The sequence below is a fragment of the Dama dama genome, chromosome 33, assembly GCF_033118175.1.
Source record: "Dama dama isolate Ldn47 chromosome 33, ASM3311817v1, whole genome shotgun sequence".
Taxonomy (NCBI): domain Eukaryota; kingdom Metazoa; phylum Chordata; class Mammalia; order Artiodactyla; family Cervidae; genus Dama; species Dama dama.
In genome coordinates this window covers 29962745-29987314 of record NC_083713.1, presented here as the reverse complement: position 1 = coordinate 29987314, position 24570 = coordinate 29962745, and the positions used below count along the sequence as shown (strand labels likewise).

Below are 24570 nucleotides of genomic sequence, written 5' to 3'. Positions count from 1 at the left end.
CTACATTTTATCTACACTCCAGCCTCATTGCATACAAGATCTATGCATTCTTCCACAGGCCTGGAGAAAATCTTGACCACCCCTATAATATCCATCATTAAAAAAAAAAGATTAGTCACTTCTATTTAGATTAGTAATTCTATCCTTAGCATCATGTTAAAATCCCCAAGGAGCTTGTAAAGGTACATTTCCTGGAGAACTTCCTGGCTGTCTATGGGCTAGGCCTCTGCACTTCCCTTGCAGGAGGCACAAGTTCGATCCCTGGTCAGGGAACAAAAATGCCACGTGCTGCATAGTGTGGCCAAAAGTAATTCATTAATTAAACATGAAATTGCATTCTGTAAAGATTTAAAAAATATGTTTCTGTTTTAAAAAATAATTGTATTTACTTGTTTATTTTGGCTGTGCTGGGTCTTTGTTGTCATGTCAGCTTCCCTCTGGTTGCGGGGAACAGGTCTACTCTCCGGTTATGGTGCAAGGACTTCTCACTGCAGTGTCTTCTCTTGCTGCAGAGCATGGGGTCTAGGGTACCCAGGCCTCAGTGGTTGCAGCTCCTGGGCTCCAGAGCGCAGGGTCCGTAGTTATGGTTCACAGGCCTGACCACTCTGCAGCATGTGGGATCTTCCCAGACCAGGGATTGAACCCATGCCCCCTGCATTGGCAGGCAGGTTCTTTACACTGTGCCACCTGGGAAGCCCAAAATACATTTCTTCATTTAAAAAAAAAAAAAAAACTCTTCCCTTCTCTTCCATTTACTAAATGATCAACGTCATGACTCCTGGGGATTTGGAGCTTTGTGCCAGGCACTGGGCTGTATATACTCTCTACACATTGATGCATTTTCACACTGAACTCTCATAGCCCGCCTCTGTTTTCCACAGAAGCAGCAGCTGAGGCTCAGTGATTAGCAGCAGGAGGATGGCCTAGCCCCTGTGATGGAAGTAATTGGTTGGGAAACTGTGCTCTTAGCGAACGACGATCATTAGGGGATGTTAATTATCAGAGGAGCAGAAATATGAGCCCTTCCTCTCTACTCTGCAAGAGATGGGACAGCATCCGATGACTATATTGTTAGCCAAGTGGACTCAGTGATGTCACATAATTTCTGCAGACCTGTTTGCTTTGTCTCCTATAGTATATTCCAGAATATCATGGACACAAAGTGAATGCAGACACGTGGTTGATTTTCAAACAAAATGTTCTGAATTCACTTCCAGGAAGAGGCACGTAATTGGTGTGACTAAGAGTCCTCCACAAAGCTGGTAACTTCCAGGAGTTGACAAGCCTAGTGATGTTTTTTTGATCCTCACCTTGAGATGGCCATGGTTAGGACCACTGGAGGCATGAGGCAATGCTCTCCAGAGCTGGCCTTCCTCTCCCAAGGTTTAGACACCTTCCATATATGTCCAACTTCTTTTCACTGTAAATCAAATACACTCCAAGATAAAATTAGGTTTTTTTTAAAAAACGAAAACACGTAATCATATGTCATCTTCAGTATGACTTGTGGCTTGATGAATGCAGAAAGGAAGACTGAAGAGAGGCTGAAAGTTCAAGGGCAACCCAGGGCTCCAGGCTGTGGGGCCAGGCCTCTTTCTAGAATGTACATCTATAACCAATTTCCTCAGAACCCTCCCTCACCCCAGGGCCTAACTAGCTCTCATTTTTGAGCCAGCCTGACGTACTCTATCTCAAAAATCAAATATTAGTGATCTTTCCCTAACTCAGAAAAAAAAAAAAGCCAAGAATTAGTGGATGAAATTCCCCACTAAAAGTTCTCCTCTCACACATTTTCCTTAAACTCATAGTTACTGTGTCCATTCATCTGCAACTGAATGCTGGTAAGAACATAGGCAAGTGAGTGAGTGAGTGAGTGAATGAATGAAGGAGAAAAGGGATAGTACTAAAAAAAAAAAATCAATGGGAAGCTCTGGACAGATGCCCAGTGTGATCCAGCAGCTTCCCATGGACAAACCTTATCGTGGTTGTGATTTTACACTGTGCAATAACACATTTCTGCCGGTAAAATTGTTTCCACTTCATGTGACTGTTTTCAGTCACTAAGTCGAGTCCGATTCTTTGTGAACCTATAGACCGCAGCACGCCAGCCTTCCTTGTCTTTCACTATCTCCTGGAGCTTGCTCAAACTCATGTCTATTGAGTCAATGATGCCATTCAACCATCTCATCTTCTGTCACCCCTTTCTCCTTCCACCTTCAATCTTTCCCAGGATAAGGGTCTTTTCCAATGAGTCAGCTCTTCACATCAGGTCGCTAAAGTATTGGAACTTAAGCTTCAGCATCTGTCTGTCCAATGAACATTCAGGGTTGATTTCCTTTAGGATTGACCTGGCTTCATGGGATGTGATACTGAGTCACATCAGCTTTTCCATCATCTAAACAGCACCCTGTTTCCCGATCTCCCCCTCTCCCCGCCGCCCCACACACCTGGCATAACTTCTCTCCAGGAGAGAATAAAGCAGGGGCAGGACCCCAGCTGGGAGAGCCAACCAAGGAGGGGTGACCCACCCACTGACCGTCTGACCAGTGCCAGCTCACATGGGCGAGGACAGACACGCAGCAGCACGCTTTCTAGGTCCTTCCCAGGGAGACCCAGACATGAAGCTAAGCAGGAAATTAATTCTCATTTTTTAAATCCCCCAGATTATTTCTTATTGAGCTTAAGGCCCAAGACAAATACCAAAGGTGGAAATCACAACCGTTTTGGAATTCCCTTTTACTGTGACTTCGGGCTGATATGGCTCACACACCCCACTGGAGCCCAAAGCCCAAGCTGAACAAAATCCTCTCCAGCTGTGACCCTGCTGCTGCCTTCCCATCACCATCAGATCCGAGGTGGGAAACTGGCTGGGGTCCTAGGGTGCGAGGAAGGAAAGGGGAGGGGGGCTGGATGACTCTTTAAGGCAACTGAGGGAGCTGCCTGCCCAGAGTTCAGGTGGAAACCTACACTTTATCCTGCTGTGTTCACCACCCCCAGGCCAGTTTCAGGGCTACATGACCTGTGGATTCCTCTTTCTTCTCCTCCCCTCTTGAACCCGGGGCATTCCTGGTTCCCTGATGCCTAGCGCTCAAAGTTCCAAGCTCCACGCACAGCAAAATACAACCAATTCATGACCTGGGTTTATAAAGCACACAGAAGAAGTCTGATAAAATACACCTTTATTAGAAAATTTTCAGCAGCATCATTTCCATTTGCTTTTCTAATCAAAGTACATTTCAAAATAATTACAATAAGCACTCAAAATATGAGCAAAAAAATATTTCGAGAACTCGGGAATAAAATCATCAGTAGTACATGTTTCATTCATCCATCTGTCCATTCATACACTCATTCATTCATTGTTGTAAAATGTGCATTATTAGCACAGAGAACTGGGAATGCTACCTAGTGTGGAACCTGTGTTCCTGCCACAGTTCCGGCTGTGGAGACTAGAGTCTAGATTCAGGAGGAAGGCTAGACTCTGCAATACATTCTGATACAAACGTATGATTTTGCTAAAGGACCTAAGCAAGGCTCAATAAGAATGGTTTCCCTTTCTATTCATGTTCAACTGAGAAAATAAATAGTCGTTATAAGGAAATTTTTCACACAGAGAAACACAAAATCCAGCTGGCTTTGCTTTGCTGGTATTTGCTTTGCACCTTCCTTTATGAAGACAGATTTGCTTTTCATTCATTCAGCTCCAGTTTCTAGAGTAGGTGACCACCTGAGATGCTAGGAAAGGGTGTCGGTCACCCTATGGTCCATCAAATGAAAGTTCATGTGACTAGATTACAAACTCTTTGCTGGATACTTAGACTTAAGGACATGAGCTTTTTCTCAGACATTGACATAAACATGTTGACTTGGTAGCTAGGGAGATAATAGGAAACAGAGCTCTGGTTGGACAATGCCAACATGCAGAAGGGTGGAACTGAATAGTTTCTTCAACCTTCTGTATCACCTGCATCTCCACGGATATGCTATTCATCAGGTCAAATTGAACACTACATGCTGATGTGTGAAAACGGACCCAAGAGTGGGGCCTGGATTCCCTTCCTTGATAATTCTATAGGGTCTTAGGGTGGTGCCTCTTCTTCTGACATTGCTAAAGGCCTCGAGTCAATTCCTTTCTTCAGTGGATCACTGAATGTAATGATCACCAACCAATTCAGCAGATACTTTCATTAGCAAATTTAATGATGTGATAATCTTTCCAAAATTTACAAATGTACAATATATTTATAGCATTACCTTCAGAGAGTTTCAGTGCAAAGATATACATATAGTACAAGGTGATAATTAGTTGTAAAAATATGAGATGAGTAAAAAAGACACACAAGGCATTGTTTTCACAAACAGTACCAACTACAGGAGTATAGGGGGGGAAATATATTCTTTTAATAAAGTACTGAATGTTAATTTTTTTCATCTGTTTGTAAAAAAAAAAATGTGCAAAAGTGTGTTTCTAATTATTCCCTAAATAGCCAGCACAGTTATGCCTCAGAGTCTTCTTTAACAAGATTTGCAGTATCTTTAAATGTGTCTTCTGTTGCACTATAGCCTGGAGTTGAGCCTTTTTTCCAAGAAACCTTAGCAGGAGGAGAAGGTGATGGAGGTGGGGTCACAGCAGCACTGACCTTTGGTTCATTCTCCATCTAAAACCACAAAGAAACAAGACTCTGTCACTTATTTCCAACAGGATGGAAAATGGTTTTGTGTGGAGAAGACAAATTATGGCCAATTTGCTCAGAATAATCTGAGTACATGCCCGATTTAGCAAGTTAATGCTAAGAAAGAATGCCTGGGCTGAGAAAAATTGTTAACAATTACCTCAGAATAGAATGGATTTTCAAAGTTGGTATTTTGTTTCGGTTTTCTTTTGAAGATATTCCATTTTGTTGGCTAAAGGAAAAAGAGGAAACAGAAAATTTTCGGTAATGGAATTTTTTGTTTCTTCCCCCCAGCCTAGGTTTTAAAATTTCCTCTTACAGAGGGAAAAAGCAATTTGCAACTTGGGACCACATGACCTGGCCCATGCAGGAAATTGTTCAATTCTCCCATGGGTAGGCCCTGAAGAGTCACTGAAACTCTCTGGGCTCTCATCATCTAATAATCTCAAAACACTTGCTTGATCCGAAATGTATAGTTCACAGAATCTGTGCCCGAGAATCTAGAAGTTTTGACAGAGACAGGCAAGAGATTTCTTCAGGGGCTGCCTGCAACTTTAAGGAACAAGCCAGACTGTAACCCTCATCTTGTGTTGATCCTTGGTCAACTCAATCATATTCCGTATCCTGTCACCATTTCCCCCTGCCATTATGATGATAACAAAAACAACTAACAGGGGCTTCCATGGCAGTCCAGTGGCTGCACCTCCAATGCAGGAGCACGGGTTTGATCCCTGATCAAGGAATTCAGATCCCTCATGCCAACTGATTCCAGAACAAACAGTACATAAAACCAACAATTAACAGCCAAAGTATAAACTACAGTAACACAAAACAACACAAAAAATGCAGCCACTTGGAAAGTGAAACCCTCTCTCCTAAATCTTGCATCAATGAGAAATCAAATATGTAACTACAGAATGTTTGGAAGGAAAAAAAATTTTTAGAAACAACTGATGTGAACTGTGAACTTCCAGATGTTCAAGCTGGTTTTAGAAAAGGCAGAGGAACCAGAGATCAAATTGCCAACATCCGCTGGATCACAGAAAAAGCAAGAGAGTTCCAGAAAAACATCTATTTCTGCTTTGACTATTTCCATCCATATCCAAAGCCTTTGACTGTGTGGATCACAATAAACTCTGGAAAATTCTGAAAGAGATGGAATACCGGACCACCTGACCTGCCTCTTGAGAAACCTGTATGCAGGTCAGGAAGCAACAGTTAGAACTGGACATGGAAAACAGACTGGTTCCAAATAGGAAAAGGAGTACGCCAAGGCTGTATATTGTCACCCTGCTTATTTAACTTACACGCAGAGTACATCATGAGAAACACTGGGCTGGAAGAAGAACAAGCTGGAATCAAGATTGCCGGGAGAAATATCAATAACCTCAGATATGCAGATGACACCACTCTTATGGCAGAAAGTGAAGAAGAACTAAAGAGCCTCTCGATGAAAGTGAAAGAGGAGAGTGAAAAAGTTGGCTTAAAGCTCAACATTCAGAAAAATAAGATCATGGCATCCGGTCCCATCACTTCATGGCAAATAGATGGGGAAACAGTGGAAACAATGGCTGACTTTATTTTGGGGGGCTCGAAAAATCACCACAGATGGTGACTGCAGCCATGAAATTAAAAGACACTTACTCCTTGGAGGGAAAGTTATGACCAACCTAGACAGCATATTAAAAAGCAGAGACATTACTTTGTCAACAAAGGCCCGTCTGGTCAAGGCTATGGTTTTTCCAGTGGTCATATATGGATGTAAGAGTTGGACAATAAAGAAAGCTGAGCACCAAAGGATTGATGCTTTTGAACTGTGGTGTTGGAGAAGACTCTTGAGAGTCCCTTGGACTGCAAGGAGATCCAACCAGTCCATCCCAAAGGAGATCAGTCCTGGGTGTTCATTGGAAGGACTGATGTTGAAGCTGAAACTCCAATACTTTGGTCACCTGATGCAAAGAGCTGACTCATTTGAAAAGACCCTGATGCTGAGAAAGATTGAGGGCAGGAGGAAAAGGGGACGACAGAGGATGAGATGGTTGGATGGCATCACCAACTCAATGGACATGAGTTTGGGTAAACTCCAGGAGTTGGTGATGGACAGGGGGGCCTGGCATGTTGTGGTTCATGGGGTCACAAAGAGTCAGACACGACTGAGTCACGGAACTGAACTGAACATTGATTGAGTGCTTACTATTTGTCAGGAACTATTCTAAGAGTCTTGCACATATCTGATTTAATCTTCCCAATGACTCTGCAAGGCAAAGGCTCTGATTATATCTATTTTGCAGATGAGGAAAGGAAGTCTCAGCAAAATCACTGAACGAAATTGTAGGTAGGGGAGCAGGCAATGCCTCTAGGATTCAGATGCCTCAAAACTAAGGAATCCAAAGAGAAATCACCCTGGACTATGATGAACGGCCCCTGTCTTACAGAAAAGCTGCCCATGGTAGAGTGCTGGCCACAGCTCTGGCTGCCAGCTGGAAGGAGACAAGAGAACAGGAGACTGGGAAATAGACCACGCCCTCCTGCAGGTAGCTAAAGTAGCACGTGTGTTTTATGAAGTGTCTCCTGCTCTCTGAAAGTAGAGGGCCAACATGTGAAGGACTAGAGAGCATGTGAATACAGAAGTGGAAGAAGGCATTCACTCACATTTAATTGAGCACCTACTCAGCACACAGCCACCACCAAGGGGAAGATGGAGATACTCAGGTCAAAGCCTGGCCTCTAGTAACCTACCCTTAATGGGGAAGGCCCAAACTCATGGCTTCAGTGTGGAATGGCCCCAAGGACTTGAGTGATTACTAACAAAGGAAGCAGCAGTGATTTTCATTGTTATCTTCTTGGGAAGTCTAATGCATGTCAACACAGCTTTTGAAAATGACAGAACTAAACCAAGGAGTTCATGTTTTTCGAGTCCTTTGAGCAGATTTATTGATGAGAGAGAAAAAGGTAAGCCTCTCTGGCACATTAATGTCAACCTAAGGTCATCCTAACCAAGGGGTTCTATAGCCACTCTGGCTGTTATCTCAGTTCCCAGGAGGCAAAGATCATAGAAAAATCCCTGGACATACCATGGAGGACAGATGTTAGAGGGCCTTAGACTCAACTGATTAAAAAAAGAAAAAAGTAAGAAGAGCCAGTATATTGCAAAGATGGAGATGAGAAAGAAAAGGACTGCAATTGGTAAAGGTCTGCTCTACTTTAGAGAATCTCTCAGTGTTTCTGATTACTGTTGTGCAGGGCAGAGGTTGCCGAATCCCCATCATGTTCCCCTTCCTGCTCAGCTAGGAGAGAGCTCTGTCCAAAGAAGGGGATCACTGGACTTGAGAATATAATGTAGATCTGGCACTGCCACGGGGCCGAATCAGACTTGGGGAACCAACATGTGACATTTAGGTATTCTGGTGTCTGTGGAAAAAGTAGTCTGCAAAATAAAGTTTTCAATGTAGCTTAAAGAAAAATATGCAATTGTTTGAAAATATGAAATATCAAAAATATGAAAGTGGAAATTCCTAAGACTACATTTGTGTGTGTGTGTGTGTATAAGAAGGAATTAGTAAAAGAAAGATGAAAAGGTGGACAAAGGCACCTTTGTTATAAGCTCTCCTCATTAGCATCAATTTAGCTCAACTTTTATTTTGACCTGAACGAGCAGAACAGGAACCAATGTGAAGTGCTGACAATCCAGCATGACTTTGCAGACACTAATTTTGTTTATAGATTATGCAATTTGAGAACAGGGATTATTCTATAAAATGGTAAGATTTCTAACTACTATTGGGCTTTTGTTCCTTCATATAACTTCACAAAAGTCATAGAACCTTTAACTTTCCAGATCCTACTGTTTTCAACTGGAGTGTATGTTTAGGGGCTGAGGGTAGGGGAGGGATCACAATGCGTTGGAGAAAACTATGGGCACTTGGTGGACAGGGGCCAGGAACACGAAAATGTCCAGCAACATGCAGCATAGCTTTGTGCCACAAAGGACTGCCCAACCCAAGATGCCAACAGTGCCCAGAGGTAAAATAGTTGCCCAGAATCAATCAGCTATATCTGAAAGAGCTTCTTCCTATGTGTCTATTAAAACTAATGATATATTATCCATTCATGTAAAGCTTTGTATCAAATTTATTGAATTTCTCTTTGTAGACCACATAGTTTACAAATTTCAAAGGGTCTGCAGACAAGATAGAGAAGCTTCATCTAGTGTTCTTTTATCTTTTACTCTTCGGTATTAAACACTGTGCCTGGCACATTGAGGACAATGATGTTAGATGGAAAGATCAAGCGAGTGTAGATTAGTGCCATCAAGTGGTGAGCATCAGTAACAGTAGAGTAAAAGCAACATGCATTATTAAGGGAACAAAGACATACACGGCAGAAAAATTGCATTGCGTGGGAAAGGAAAAGGTTCTCTATATGTAGCATTGACACGGTGAGGTCTTTACTCATTTTAAGTTGTTATCTCAAATCAAATGCCTCTGATTTGAAGAGGCTGGGTTCAGAAGTATGCCACCCTTCTTTCCTGCTTTGTCTCCCATGTCACAAGGAACATCATACCCAACTCAATGTTAGAATGTAGCTTTACTCAGTAGAATTTTTTCAATTTATTATTTTTAAAATCATCTTTACTAATTGCCTACACATCTTGGGATCTGTGAGCCTATCACAGTCTCTCTAGTTTGCCTAGGATTAATAAACCCAGCAATTCCAAAGTCCTTCCCAAATCCCTTATCATGCCAGTCACTGTTACCTGAGTTTCATCACTTGAGGAAGTTGGTTTTGTGTCTGTAACTAGTTCAGCAGGGTTTATGGGACTGCCGTAGTTTTTGTTATACACTGTTCCAGATTCAGTTACCTGTGTGCATATGGAAGGCCATTATTCAGTTTTCAAAGAATTTTTGCTGTAAAGTTTATCAACTCTTTGATTCTGCTTACCACCTTGCTCCCCCACAAATATGACCAGGCACCATTTTTATACCATGAAAACAGCCCTGTGGTCCAGCAATAAACATCAGTCTCACCTCCCCCAAATCAGGAGCACCAACTACTAAGTTGTCTATCTCATGCCTTATTCTTGGGAGACAAATCCACTCATTACCGATCACACTCTCATTGAGTGATAGCAACTTCTATGGTTTTCTCTACGGCCCCTTATTCCCACTGCTGACTATATTTTTGGTATGAATTACTCCCAAACTCACTGGTGAACCGAGTGTTTTACCTTTGGCTATTTAGAATAAAATTTTTAAAACAAGAAGCATAATGACATTAATACTCCTCTAGATATTTTTTTTGTAACATTCACATGATTCCAAGGTTCCCTCTTAAAAGCACAAGTTACCAGGGATATAGAATTAATAAATTACAGGGTAGAAATTCACCACTTTTCCTGTATTTTTACATTCACCAATTCATTTCTTCTCAAACCTGGAAATGTATTTGTAAATGTGTGTGTGTGTGTGTGTACTAGGCGCTCAGTCGTGCCCGACTTTTTGCGACCCCATGGACTGCAGCCTACCAGGCTCCTCTATCCACGGGATTTTCCAGGCAGGGACACTGGAGTGGGTTGCCATTTCCTTCCCCAGGGGATCTTCCCGACCCAGGGATCGAACCCAGATCTCCTGCACTGCAGGCAGACTCTTTACCATCTGAGCTACAAGGGAAACCCATTTATAAACATGGCCTCATTTTATTTCAAGGGAAAATACCAAAAATCTATTTTATCATGTGATTTAAAATTTTACTATCTGGATGTTGAAGAATCAGGCAAAATGCTTTCGAGATTCAAATATTTCTGTCATGCTAAAATGTACTATATCTCCTGATTCAAAGGAAGTTTAGCTCTAGTGGTTCTGACAAGCAGACGGGCTAACTGACAAGTGACAGGTACTGGCAGTGGCACTGGGACTGCTGACCCGGACCTAATGACGAAATGTCCCTCCGTCCGTCTGTCTCATTTATCGCTCTGCTCCTCTTAAAGATAAGTGAGTAACGGGACTGTACCAAAGGAAGTTTTGGTATCCGTCTACCAAACTCAGAGACCTCTGCACTTTCCAGAAAAGTATGAGAAAGGCGAGCAGGGAAGTCACCTCAAATTACACCCTCATGATACCAGTAAGGACCAGACAGTGTGTGCCCAGTCCCCCAGGCCTCTGCATAATGGCCTGAGGACTGTCCGCTCACTCAGCCCACAGATATTCACAAAGCACCTGTGTGTGCCAGGCACCACGTCCGCCATGCCTCTGAATGCCCTGCCACTCAGGATGAAACTGCTCTTGGCTGGCACCCCCAGAATGGAGGCCAAAGCCCAAGATTCTGATTGTTTTCAGGTCTTCTGTCCTTGGGCCCGTCCTGTGACTGCAGAGCGTGAAGCCAAGGAAGGGACCACCGTGCTTCCTTCCATGGAGGGAAGGCTGGGAGGATGCTAAAGGCACATTATTCCAAAGAACAAGACTCAACAGCAGCAGCAACTGTCAGAAAGGACTGTGGTTTCTCACCGGGGCTGATGTTGGCTGAGCCGCTGTGATGGCAGTGTCCTTGGAGGTGTATGTCGGGTTCTCAAATATTATGGGCGGCTTCCCGAAGTCTGTGGCAAAATGTTCATTCTGATGAAGGATAAAAAGGATTATACCATGCAAGCCTGGTTCACACACAGCAGAAGATGCACTCCTTACAGGAGGTATGTTAGGTGCGTTGCCGAACTGACCCAAAAGAGAACTTGCCAAAAAACGAAAAGCCAGCAGAGACACAAGACCTCCATAAGGCAAACACCGTGTAAAGCAACATAAATGCTCTAACTCATCAGCTCGGGGAAACAAAAACACTCTTCCCATTTCTGAGTACTCTATGGGCAAAGCCACTTGGGGGTTGGCTTTGGACATAGAAGGGTGGGAGGTGGAAGAGAAGCAAAGAGAAGAGGCAGAAGGGGAAAGAAGAATGGATAACACTGCACTTTTAGGCAGGGACAAAAGAGGAAAGATTTGGGGAGGAGGCAGAAGGCTGAGAATGGCTTCCCATCACCGAATATAAACATTGCAGTGGATCCTAGTTCACTCATAAAGTATTTGGTCCTCACAGGAGTGATCACTCTACAGATGGGGATGGAAAGTCAAGCTCCATGCTACTATTACATACTTAGAAGCTGGCAGAGTTGTGATTTGAACCAACCACTGACTTAAAAACCATGTTTATCCCAACACTACATCAGTGGGAAAATATATGAGACTAGGCAACATGTATCTCCCTGCCTCTTCCTTTAACATACAAAAAGTCATCAACTAAAGACAGAATATCATGGTCCCTCTCCCCTGTTTCCCTAAAACATAGATTGTTTTAAGATTTCAATTAAATTTAAAACTGTGCAGGATTCCAGGTCAACAGTGTGACTTACTTCTGGCTCAGGGGTTCATTTCAATTTCATTACTAATGTTTTTAGACACATTTCTGCAACAAGCTCAAAGTTAGGACTTTGTAGAGTGACAACTTTCTTCTGAGGGGCATACTGTATTTCTTTTTTTTTTTTTTTTTCACTAGGTGAATTTTATTCCCTTGTGTTTCTCGGGACTTCCCAGGTGGTCTGGCAGTTAAGAATCCACTTTGTGATGCAAGGAATAGGCTCAATCCCTGATTGGGGGACTAAGATCCCACATGCTGCAGGGCAACTAAGCCCGGGTACCTCAACTACTGAGCCCATGGGCCTCAACCAGAGAGTCCATGTGCCACAATGAAGATCCCGCACGCCGCAGCTAAGACTCGATGCACCCAAATAAATAAATAAATATATTTTCCTTAAGTATTTCTTTGATAAAGCAGTAAAAATGATAACCTTCAAATAGTCATTTTGTAACCACACTCACCATCGCCAGCGATCTGTCAATAGCAGACTCGGGCCCAAAACCAGTTACTCCAATATCCATGTTCACATCATCCCCTGATCTGAAGGTCACCCCATTTCCATTTTCAGAGGATTTCAGATGGCTTAGGCTGAAAAGAAATAATCAAACGTGTCTTGTTATTTTTTTTTTTTAAATCTTTTGCAATAATTGCCTAGCTAGTTTCCTAGCTAACTGCTTACTTCATTGAAAGGCTTGAATCCCACTTTTGAATTTACATATCATGTACAGGAGTAAATTCCCTTGGTCACCCAGAAGTGCTCAAGCACATTCCTGGATGCTTAAGGACCAGGAGAGGGCCAGCCGGGCACTAGGGGAAAGAAAGCCTGGCCCCTCACACAGCTGACGCTGTTCTACAGTGTAACCTGGTAGACACAACCATTTACACTCTAAAATGTGATTTGTACTCGGGCTTTAGAGAAGCAATCGAAGAAGTGACTGCTTTCAGTTCAGCATCTTTTGTTTCTGCAGAGTAGATGAACACTCTAGGATGATTTTTAATTTGAAAAAGAACTAAGTTATTCATGTGGTTACAGATCATACAGATTTCTAAACTCAATATTCCACATAATGAAACTGACCTTGACAGCTTGGGCAGAGAAGGCAAAATGGAGCCAGTTTTCCGATAATGGAAAAATCCGAAAGCGGCTAAAGCAGCAATTACGATGATCAAGATGACTGTCAACAGCACGGATGCCGCTGCCGAAGAGGGAAGAAGAAGCAAATGTATGAACATGAGAAGAAGGAAAAGAGCGAGCTGGCTGAGCAGCAGGGCCTGGGGGTGAGAACCTTTACTTCTTCCAAAACTGAGTTAAACAGATTATAGACAGCACCCAACTGAGGGAGCATGATGCAGTCCCAGATCCCTCATTATCCTTAAAACTTACTTGTTCCTGGAGGAACGCCTTGTGAAAGCCCCATTTCACAATATACTCCCATGTAGCCACTAGAACACCTGAAAGGAAAGGAAGAACCATTCATGAGCTGTTGCTTCCTTAGGTTTAACTCTAATCTGACTATGGAAATTCACTTTCACAGGGAACAGCTATGCCATCTACAGAGTCAGCCTCATCAAATCGACCTACTGGTGTCTTCTCTAATCTATGGAATTCTCCCTTGGAGAGTAAACTCGGAAACCTTCATCGTGCTTTTCCCTTGGACATGCTTTCATTAAATATCTTTGTGCACCATGTGAAGAACTTTCTTGATAATTTCGTTTTCCAAATCTTTAGCCCAGTCTCTTCCTCTGGAGAGCTTGGCACTGAAGCAGTTCTGCTAATGGCTGCTCTCTCACAGTTAAAATCAGCAATCCCAGGTAAGGAGGAAAATTGGGCTATCATTTCTTGCTACCCAAAATGGGGCACACAATTCTGTGGCATCCTCCCAGGAGTGGGGCTTCCCTGGTAGCTCAGCTGGTAAAGAACCCGCCTGCAATGCAGGAGACCCTGGTTCGATTCCTGGGTCCAGAAGATCCCCTGGAGAAGAGACAGGCTACCTACTCCAGTATTCTGGCCTGGAGAATTCCGTGGACTCTATAATCCACGGGGTCGCAAAGAGTCGGACACAACTGAGAGACTGTCACTTTCACTTTCTTTCCCCGCAGGAGTTAGAAATGCAGGATCCCTGTGAATGAGATGGGCAATTTTTCCCAAAACCCCAGGTGATTCTAAAGCACATGGTACTTTGAGAAGCACTGCCTTAGTTCTCTGTGGACTCCCCCACTGGAGGGCAAGCTGATTATAATATGAAAACTGACAAAGCTCTTGTGCTTGTTTTTAAGGGTCTCAAATTCCCCCCAGAAGGGGTAAGACCTACAGTTCAGACCTCAACATTCAGACTTACTTGCATTTGGGGAGGTTATTCTCATCAAAATAGCAACTTCCTCCATTCATACACCTGCATGGAGAAGGCATGCTGATAGCATTTACGATGGCTGCAGAAAGGGAAAGTCACACATGTGTGAGTCAGCCACACTCAGCAGAGCCCCCCAACCTGCAAACTCGTTTCAGCCCAAGCTGGAGTAGGGAGTGGATGGAGTGGGGCAGCTGATTTTCCTCTCTATCAAAACGGTAACTTGCCCTTAAGTCAGATGAATTCCTTTATCAGTAAGGTCTTGGGTACTAACATATATTTGATAGGAGGGAAAAAAGGCAGTTTATAGCAGCCCTCCCCCACCCCCAAATAGTGGAGAGATACTAGATTCCTGAAAACACACACTAATAGTTAAAAAGAACATTGTGGTAAATCTCTTAGGACATTCACATTTTCATCTGAAGTTTTCAGAATGCTTCTTTTCGAACCCAGTTAAACCAAGAGCTCAATTTAGGCACACCCTGAAACATCCACTAAAGGCTCTGAAGCATCAGCAATCCATTGATCAATAAACAGACACAAAGATACAGATCAATAGATGCTTGATAGACAGCTGATAGGAGATCTCATTTTTTAAGACCTTCAAAATTACCCTTGCTAAAGGTCGTAATCTTGCAAATACTTCCCCAGTAGCACTGGGACAGAGTGGGGATAGAGAGAGCGGAAGCGGCGGTTACTTGCTGAGTTCTTGCTCTAAACCTGCAACTTTTCAGCCTGACTGGGAAGAGTCAACAGGCGGTGCCTTGTTTCACTGCTTGCTCCCCCTAGTGGCAGAACATGGTTATGCCTCTTCATTTCCCCAGAATGTGAGCCGCAACATGGGCAGCTAGTGAACAGGATGATGTTCCTATCATCCTTCTCAAGCACTGGGTACTAGTTAGGGACACTAACTAGTTACTAACTACGGCTTTTTAACTCCTTAATAAAGTCACTGAAGAAAGGTCTTGCCAAGAATAGGTCATCTACAGCATTTGGGATGAGAATTAAACCACTGCTTATTTATTTCAGCTTCCATCTGTCAACAGCATAAAGTACATTTTAAAACATGGCCCTTTTCCAGTTGTCAAAACTTTGAAATAAGCAAATGGGAAAAAGAGTGAACTCTATGTCTCCCCTCCGTACGGGATAAGCACCACCCCCCAACCTCTGGAGCCTGGTTTTCCATTTTGAGGAACTCCCAATAGGGCTGAATAGATTCTGGGGTGACTGGGATCCAATATGGGGCAGATTGGAGGATGAGGCCTTATAGAAAATTCACTCTTCAAAATGTCTTTATAAGACAACACAACAGTCGATTTAGGGGCACTGGATGTAAATCTCTACAGATTTTGGCAAACAATTCTCAGAAATCACAGGGACACAAGTCCTGTTTAGCCCCTCCAGTCCCACTCAGCTCTATTCATAGTTTCCAGATCTCCCATCCTTCCTTCCAGCCACCCCCACTCTCTTCTGCAAGAGACCAGTACCCAGGGATTCTTCAGGCTCCTGAAAAAGGTGAAGCCTAGGTAAGGGAATCTACTAAAGATGGCAAAGGAGCTCCCCCCAGCCCCCACGGCTGCCCAGGCAGCATCCCTACCTGCATCACACTCTGTGACGCTCCCTTCTAGAAATCTGGAGCCTTGGGGACAGGCGCAGGTGTATCCCTTAGGTCTCAGAAGGCACAAGTGGCTGCAGATATTTTTACAGCGGTTGGGCACTGGAAAGCAGATGAGAACAGCGATTAGTTTCCAAGGAGGGAATGAATGCTCCAACCAGGGGCATGTCCATCCACTGAGTTGTGGCCAGGTGACGTCTGAGCTCAGGCAGCATCCTGATACCTTTAGGCCACGTGACACCTGACAAATGACCCCCTTTACACTACCCTCCCCTGCTCCCTCACCAACACGGTGCTGTCCCTCCCTGTGCCCTCCACCCCACTTCTGTGCCCCTCACATTTTCTAGTGGCATCACTTATATCCCCTATGGCCCTGGCAAGCCAGCGCTAAGCAACCTGAGATATTTCAAAAGGTCAGTAAGACTCCACTGTTATATCAAGGTTTGTCAATATCCACATCTGGATAGATCCAAAAGTGTGATCCAGTCAAAGCATACAGTGGATGTGATTTTTTCACCCCTGCTCTCCAAAGAGAAGTTTTTCTTCTGGGCTTCAGTTTCATTATTTGCAAGGTTAGGGAATTTACAGCTATGATTATCAGCATCTCCTTTATTACAATTATTGAGGCCCTGTCACAGAAATCCAGATTTAAATCGAATTGGGATAGGGCTCACACGCAGCCATAGAATTCAAGCTGGAACTGGGTTTACTGACAACTGGACCAGAATAGAAAATTGCTGAGCTATGGGTTGAATGGAATAAAGTTTAAAAATCATCTCTGGGTTTAAAGCTTATCTACTGCTTCGGTGACTTGGGCAGATTTCTAGTTCCTTTCCTCACTTCAAAAATGTCCTTTCCCTTTCACGTTACTCCACACAACGATGAAGGATGAGTTAGAACATTTGCCCCTGGCTCTGCCTGCAATGCAGGAGACGGGTTCAATCCCTGGGTCAGGAAGATCCCTTTGAGAAGGAAATGGCAACCCACTCCAGTATTCTTGCCCTGGGAAATCCCATGGCCAGAGGAGCCTGATGGGGTACAGTCCATGGGGTCACAGTGAGTCAGACACACCTTAGCAACAAAGCAACCACCACCACCACCTGAAGAAGCAGGACCCAGAACCAAGAAAATAAGAAGGAAGAATGTAAAAATGCATCCTTCAAGCTTTAAGGCTTAGGCATGCCTAGCTCGGGATGACTTGACTAGCCTGACCTTGCAGTTGTGAAGAGTGGGTAAGACTTCTGATGTCCCTGAAACCTATTATGTGACTTGTCAACCCCACTTACATTTATCAGGGGTCTAGCCCATACTGGATTCTGTGGCCTAAGAGGACATTCCCACACTGCAAGCAACAACAAGGATTGAAGGCTTTTTACTTCATATCTGCTGATGGTGTGCATCATTTCATTTTGTCTCCAATTTTATCTTTCTCTCGTCAAAATGGTTAAAATACACACACACACACACACACACACACCTTTCCAGCACAGGGAGGTCAGCTATTATTATCCACCACCATTTTCCAGAAAGACTATAGCCATTAATTTGAAATAAGGTTTGTGACTACCTGAATGATTATATTTCCGTTGATGGAAGACTCGAACTTGAGTAAGCCAAGGGTTCACTGTCAGCAATTTCTCTTTCTTGTTTCGCCCAAATTTATCTTGGATCCACACTTCTCCCTTATCCTTAGATGTCCAGTATAACTGGCTCTCAAAGATGTCCAGACTATAAGGGTTCACCGCTGTTCACCCACAAGGAAAAAGCAAAAACAAAACAAGGTTATTGAAAAGAAGATACCCAAGCTCCACTTCTAGGTTGGAAGTCAAGCTGCTCAAATCAATCTCTAAGGCAACACCTTAAAATTCCAGCAACATTCACAGACTCTCTGTGCACATGGCCATGAACGTCTGCCATGCCAGGAGATCAAGATAAGAGAAATTAAATTGGATCAATGCCTACAGGCTGACACCAATTATACAGGACTCACTCACTTTCAAGTTGCTGATTTTATTTTACTTTTAGAAAACAATTTGTATGGCCGAGAATTTTTTTTCCTTAAACATAAGCTACCACTTATCAGGAAAACTCGATACGTGCTGGATTTTTCAGGTCTGTAGAATTTAGGCAAGAAAACAAAATGCTACTCTCCTAAATGTTTCCAGTCTTGCATAAAAGGCAATTTAGCACATTAAAAACTAATGTATCTAGAAGGAGTTAGACCTGGATATAACCACTGTAACATAGGATCGTCACCTCTATCAGGGCAACCTAACAAGAAACAGTTATTTTAACATCTGATGCCAAGAGCAGTTTTTTTTTTTTTTATGATACAAAAATGACTTATGATACAAGAAAGAACTCCTAACAGGTTCATTTGCATTTGAATCAGCAGCTGGGAGCTGGGCAGAATGGTATCAAAGAAACTATATAAACCATCTCCTAAGATTAGGATTCCTCCTTGGGAAAAGTGGGGCGAAGAGACTGGAAACACATTAATTAATATATGAAATTGGAAGTGAAATTTCTAACCTGAAGTTACCACAATTCTCCTATCGGTTCCATCATATTTGATGGTTTCAACAATGTTGTCCTTGAGGTCACTCCAGTAGATCCGGTCACCATTCACATAATCTATACAGAGGCCTGTTGGCCAACCAAGGTCCTCCTGAACCAAGACTTTCCGACGCTGCCCATCCATCCAAGCGGACTCGATTTTAGGATTTTCGCCCCAGTCAGTCCAGTACATAAACCTGTAACAGAAGGTTTCCTCATGGCAGCATTTCATCAGGTGGAAAAACCAACTGATTTTCAAAGAGGCCTGGGTCCTAAAGGATGCTACTTTTATATCTACACAGGACAGGGAGAGACAGTGAGGAGCTGGCGCATCTGTGAGCTCTCCTTCATGAGAACTGCACATTCCAAATACAACCTGGACAGTCCTGTCCTAGGATATATATCCAGACCCTTCAATATATATAATCACAAAAGCTGTTTCTTGAATGCCCACTGTTTAAGAAGGCACTATCCTGTGTTTGGAATCTATCTGAGAAAAAAAATAAAAGACTCCTTTCCTCATCCTAACTCGTTGAAAATGTATTATTTTGCATCCAATTAATACTGGATTGTAGAAGAACTGAGTAAACCAAGGATTACACCACGTTAAGTACCTAGAAAGAATCAGGCAAGCAAGATAAATGCATGGTGCAGGGCAGCTGTGAATGTAGAGTGATGGGCAAGCACCACATTAAGCCAAGCCCTAGCCTAAGAGTTCCAGGCAATGCTGAGTCAAGGAAGGCATATCCCCATAAGGTTACCAGTTATTCTGATTTTTCAAACCAGAAATACAAATTTTTTTTTTTTTTAATTTTAATGTTATCAGGACTTTCCCGGTGGTCCAATGGTTAAGAATCCACCTTCCAATGCAGTGGACTTGGATTCTATCCCTGGTTGGGGAACTAAGATCCCACGTACTTCAGGAGAGCTAAGCCTGTGCCCCCCAACTATAAAGAAACCCTCACATTGCAACAAAGAGCCCACGTGCTGAAACTAAGACCTGATGCAGCCAATAAATAAATAAATCATCTTTTAAATATGTAATGCTATCAACTACATTTACTTAAAGCTCTGAAGTTCAAGTCCAATAAGTATATGGGCCATATTTAGCCCATCAGCCACCACTTTGCAATCTCTAGTCTAAACCAATCATCAGGTGTTAGTCAATCCCTAAATTCTGCTGAGAAATGTGTGGATTTTAGACAAACCGCGGTGTCGAAAAATGTGGCTAAACCCTTCCCCATACACAGTGTCTGTCTACTGAAGCCTGTTTGGTCCTAAATGATCTTTAGGGCATATTATAGTTCTTAAAAACAGTCATAGCTGTCACTCAAAAAAGTCCAAGGACAACTTCAGTACAATTGGGAATAACTGAAATTTATTGAAAATAATTTTTTTCAGAACCCAGTGGAAAATATTGAACATTAAGGACTCCTTCAAGTACTTACCCTAGTTTGGGATTCACAACTATTGCAGCTGGTTGATCCAGTTCAGTGGAAATCAGCCACTTTCTGTACCTCCCATCAAGTTCAGCCACTTCAATCCGCTGCCTCCTGGCATCTGACCAGTAAATATGCCTGAATTTAGAGAGACAAAGTTAAACAACTGCAAAGTCTAGACTGGACTTTTGGGGTAGAGGTGTGAAGATGAGAGCATTTAGTTTGGAAGTTCTAGCCAGCGAGACAGCTACTCAGACACCAGTGATGAGAGCACAACCTCTGTCTCTCAGGAATGCCCCAGTCTCTTCAGCCAAGGGGACCTCTGAGGGAAGTTACAAGTGATGGGGTGTGGGGTTGAAGGGGCTATTTAGTGAAGCAGCTGTATCAGCCAGGACTGGTAATGATGGTGACCCTCACACCTGGCGTGATTATGAGACAACTGCTTCTAGATAGGAGTCGGAAGGCTGTGGGCCTTTCATTCTGACTGCCTGAGAGTCAGCTTCCTCCTCAGCCAAGAGTCCACCAGAATCATTAGGAATCTGGCATCAGCTTCAAGGATGAGTGGAAATAGCCACTCAAAATAGCAAACTCAGCAAAGCCGCCCTGCCCTTATTCCTCAGGCTTCAGGTCTCAGTCTCAAGCAGAAAGAGCAGCAGTACCTTCTTAAATTCACTCATTCACTAAGGCTGAGAAAGAGGTAAAACTTCAAACAAGAAGAAAGATCTGCGATTGCCAGGATGGTTTTCAGAAGGGGGTGCTAAAGTCTAGAGGTGCCAGTTCATGACTCTCTAAGGTCTTGTTTCCTGACAGGAGTTGCTGAAATGAGTCTCCTGTTATCCTGCAGGTACATTGGGACCTGCCTAACTTCTGCAGAGATGCTCAAGTCTTCCAGGAGTACTAGACAAGTATGTGAAGAGGTGAAAATTAATGCTATAGATGACTCTCTGTTGTCTCAGAGGACAACAAACATTTTCCACTACTACTTCATTAGAAGGACATAATGATTCTACAAATGATTGAGTTCTGATCATAATGTAGTCACTTTCCCGTAAATGTTATTCCAACCCAAGGCTCTTCCTTGAAGAAGGTTTCTTCCACATGAGTTTGCCTCTCATGAATCTATCTGATGATAAACCTACTTAAGGTTCTTATTTAGACATTATTTAAACTGGCCCTGGTTCCTGAAGTTCTAGAAGAGCACCCTTCTTAGCTCAAACCCAAACTTTAAACAGAAAAGTCAAACTTCCAATCTGTTCAAATAACAGCCTGCTAGGAACACAACGTGTGGACTGTTCCTCCTCAAAATAATCAGCATTAAGGAAAGTGTTTCCCCTCAACTGCTTTGCTGGTAGAATGCAAGGCTGTCCCATCTCTTCACCAAATGAGCAGTGCTTCCATACTGAAAGTTCATTTTGGAATCCAGAATTCTGTTGCCAAAAATGCTCTCCTAGATAGAATATAAAATCTTGACCTTGGAGCTTTCCCCACATTTTTGAGGCACACAGAATATAGGAAGTGATAAGGTTTAGCCCATTACCCCTTTGGGTAAGCAGAGGTAGATGCTGGGACGGGAGTAAGTCCAGGTATCACTCAGCTGCCCCCGAGGCTGAGTGCACCCATAATCTGGGTCAATTCAATTCATGTGCCAAGCTGAGCAGAGGGTAGCTCTGACCAGGAAAGTAGAACAGGCAGAAGAAAATGAAGCTACACTTACCTTCCAACCCAGTCCACTGCTAATCCATCAGGCTGCACTATATATTTCAGGTCCAGGTTAATTTCCATCACAGGATTATTGATTCCAGATTCAAAGTTGGGAAGGTAGGCACGTTTGATAGCACCGAAATTAGAGCCCTCCCCCAGCACAGTGTAATATACAACACCTGCGGAGGTGAGACACACGGATCAGGTGCGTGTAACCAGCATCAGGGAAGGGAAGACCTGGAGTCTAATCAGGTGAAGTACTGTTCATTCACTGATGCCCCTGCTTCCCCAGTGTTCCTGTAATACTAAGAGTTCAATGAAACCACTAAGATCAAACCTCAAAATCTATCATACTTGAGATACTAGCTGTAAAAGCTTCAACTGATAACCTACTGATAATTAGTCATCTCTATTTAACGGTAATTCATTAAAATGTATTTCAGCCAAGAGCCTGTTTACCCTCATTAAGATCATGTTCTAGTTTCAAAAAAAGAATATACAGATTAACTAGGATCAAACTGTTAAGAGTTTAAGTCCATACTGGCAGTAATGAAGCTGTGTAGAAGAGAAGTTTTATTTTATGTATAAACTAAAAGATATTGAATAGCAGGCACTTTAAACAGCATAGGAAGGGACTTTCCTATGGTCCAGTGATTAAGACTTAGCCTTCCACTGCAGGGAATGGGGGTTCGATCCCTGGTCAGGGAACTAAGATCCCACATGACACATACTGTGGCCAAAAAAAATAACATTTTCTTTTTAAAAGCATAGGAAGACTGTGCCTTTCAGGGCACACACTTCTCTAGGTAGGAACCATTCTTGAAAAGTTTACTGCATTGTACGATGAAATGTGAAAACACAATAATAATAAATCTTACATAGTTAGTTTGCAAAGCATGTTCATATCTATCATCTCATTTGACTTTCAAAACAACTCTCAAAGGGAGTCAGGCTGAGCAAGATTACTGCTCTTATTTTACAGAAAAGAAATAGAGATCCAGAGAATTGTCACAATTATTTAAGGTCATAAAGCCAGTAGATGAGGGAGACAGGCATACAATATAAGTTTTTCTGCCCAACAACCATCTCCCACAGGCCATACAGAACCATAAGAGACTTAGCAGTAAGCATCACTCATTTTTCCTCCATCAACTACCCACCACATACACTAAACTAGATGCTGGGTCAGATGCCAGGCAAGTAGAGATGAATTCGATTCAATCTCTGTCTCCAAAGAGTATGTGGTTAAGGTGTAGGGAGACAGATGTGTGGACAACTAGCTGTAAACTCAATCCAATGTGGATAAAATGCTACAGGTTCACAGAACCGTGATTATCAAAGATACCAGAGGGGAGGTGACTTTGCACTGGGTCTTTGAGTAGAAATGTTCCAACCATACAGCGGTGGGGAAGAACAGTCTTGGCAAGAGCAAAGACAAGGAGAGAGTGAACAAAGGGATGTGAGGCGGTCCTGAAAGGACAGTCCCCAGACATGCGAGAAGGTTAAGGGGGAAACAGGCTGGGACACATGGTCACGCTAAATGGTCTGGAGCATGCCGGGTGGGAGGAGCACCCTCTTCCACTCAGGCAACAGCACTTACTCATTAAAAATCAGTTCTCCAAAGTTCAACACCTTATCACTCAGGGGATTCAACTGATATCGGTGACAGATGCCAGGGCTCATACTCACTGAGGCCTGTGCCCTCCGGATCCCAATCATAATCCATAGCCTGAATGCGCTCCTGGTCTTCCAGGTACTCTGAGAACTGAAGAGATGAGAGGTTGTATTTTCGAATTCTCACATTTTCAGGCAGTAGCAGCAAAGGAGGACTACCTGGAAACAAAAGAAGGGCTGATTAATCTATTTGAATTCTACCTGAATTTAGGTTATAAAACAGCAGATATCCTCCCTGTCCTTATACACACACACACACATTTTTCTAGGAACTGAACTCTGCTAATAGTGGAGCTGACCATAAACTGGGTTGCAAAATCTGTGACATTCTTGTCTCCATTTCTGTTTAGGGATATAATCAGTTCTTTATATAACGGTTTAAAGCAAAGCAAAGACTAAGATCCCTGGATAGTTACCTCTTTTTCACTGATTTTTTTTTTTCACTGACAATAAAACAAATAAGATTGTAGACATTCAGTCTCACAGAAGAAATTCAATATGTAGAGTCTTACTAAAAGTTTACCCAGAAGTCTTCATTTCTCATTTTTTACTGACAGATTTTAATGATTCTTTTAGCAGGTAATCAGCTCCATGACCCAACTTAGCTTCTAGCTAATGACAAAAAACCAGCTTGTTCTTGTTTTCTCTTTTTTTTTTTAGTTAAAGCAGCTATGTAAATAGTGACTATTCCAAGATACACTGTCTAGAATTTTTTTTAATTTACTTGCGTAATGTCAATCAAACCCAATTTAAGTAACTTTTAAAAGTTCATTTTATATATCTCCTTTATCTTGATATAATGTTTTATATAAATTTCTCATTTCAGTCATCTCTTTGATTAAAAGAGTTGAAGATTTTCTAATTTGCTGCTTAATTACCACACCAACTGTTCAAATGCCTTCACCCTAGTTTGCATTCAGAGTCAAAAATGCTTAGAGGGTAAAATATTCAAGTATGCTAGTCAAATGTATGCTTTGTACAAAAACTCAATTTGTACAAAGAAATTGAACAGTCATTTTACCCTTAATATGCAAAATAAAAATGTCGCCTTCTTATCAAGTCCTTAAACTCAATTACAAACTTTAAATTCATATCCATAAGATTATAAAGACTCCTTTACTGAGATATGCTGATTTATATCAGAACTCTGGAAATCTGGACTG

General features: G+C 42.6%; 1 protein-coding gene across 1 annotated transcript in view; it reads right to left on the bottom strand.

Moving 5' to 3' along the window:
- Positions 1–4440: 4440 nt before the first annotated feature.
- LRP2 (LDL receptor related protein 2) overlaps positions 4441–24570 on the bottom strand; it is a 158611-nt gene continuing 138481 nt past the window's right edge. The window contains 14 exon segments of the mRNA XM_061135388.1: positions 4441–4658; positions 4834–4905; positions 9430–9582; positions 11207–11284; positions 12536–12662; positions 13153–13270; positions 13459–13526; positions 14414–14504; positions 16020–16139; positions 17605–17781; positions 18570–18790; positions 20042–20170; positions 21747–21912; positions 23423–23566. Coding sequence (XP_060991371.1) covers positions 4497–4658; positions 4834–4905; positions 9430–9582; positions 11207–11284; positions 12536–12662; positions 13153–13270; positions 13459–13526; positions 14414–14504; positions 16020–16139; positions 17605–17781; positions 18570–18790; positions 20042–20170; positions 21747–21912; positions 23423–23566 — 1826 coding nt within the window. The 3' untranslated portion in view covers positions 4441–4496.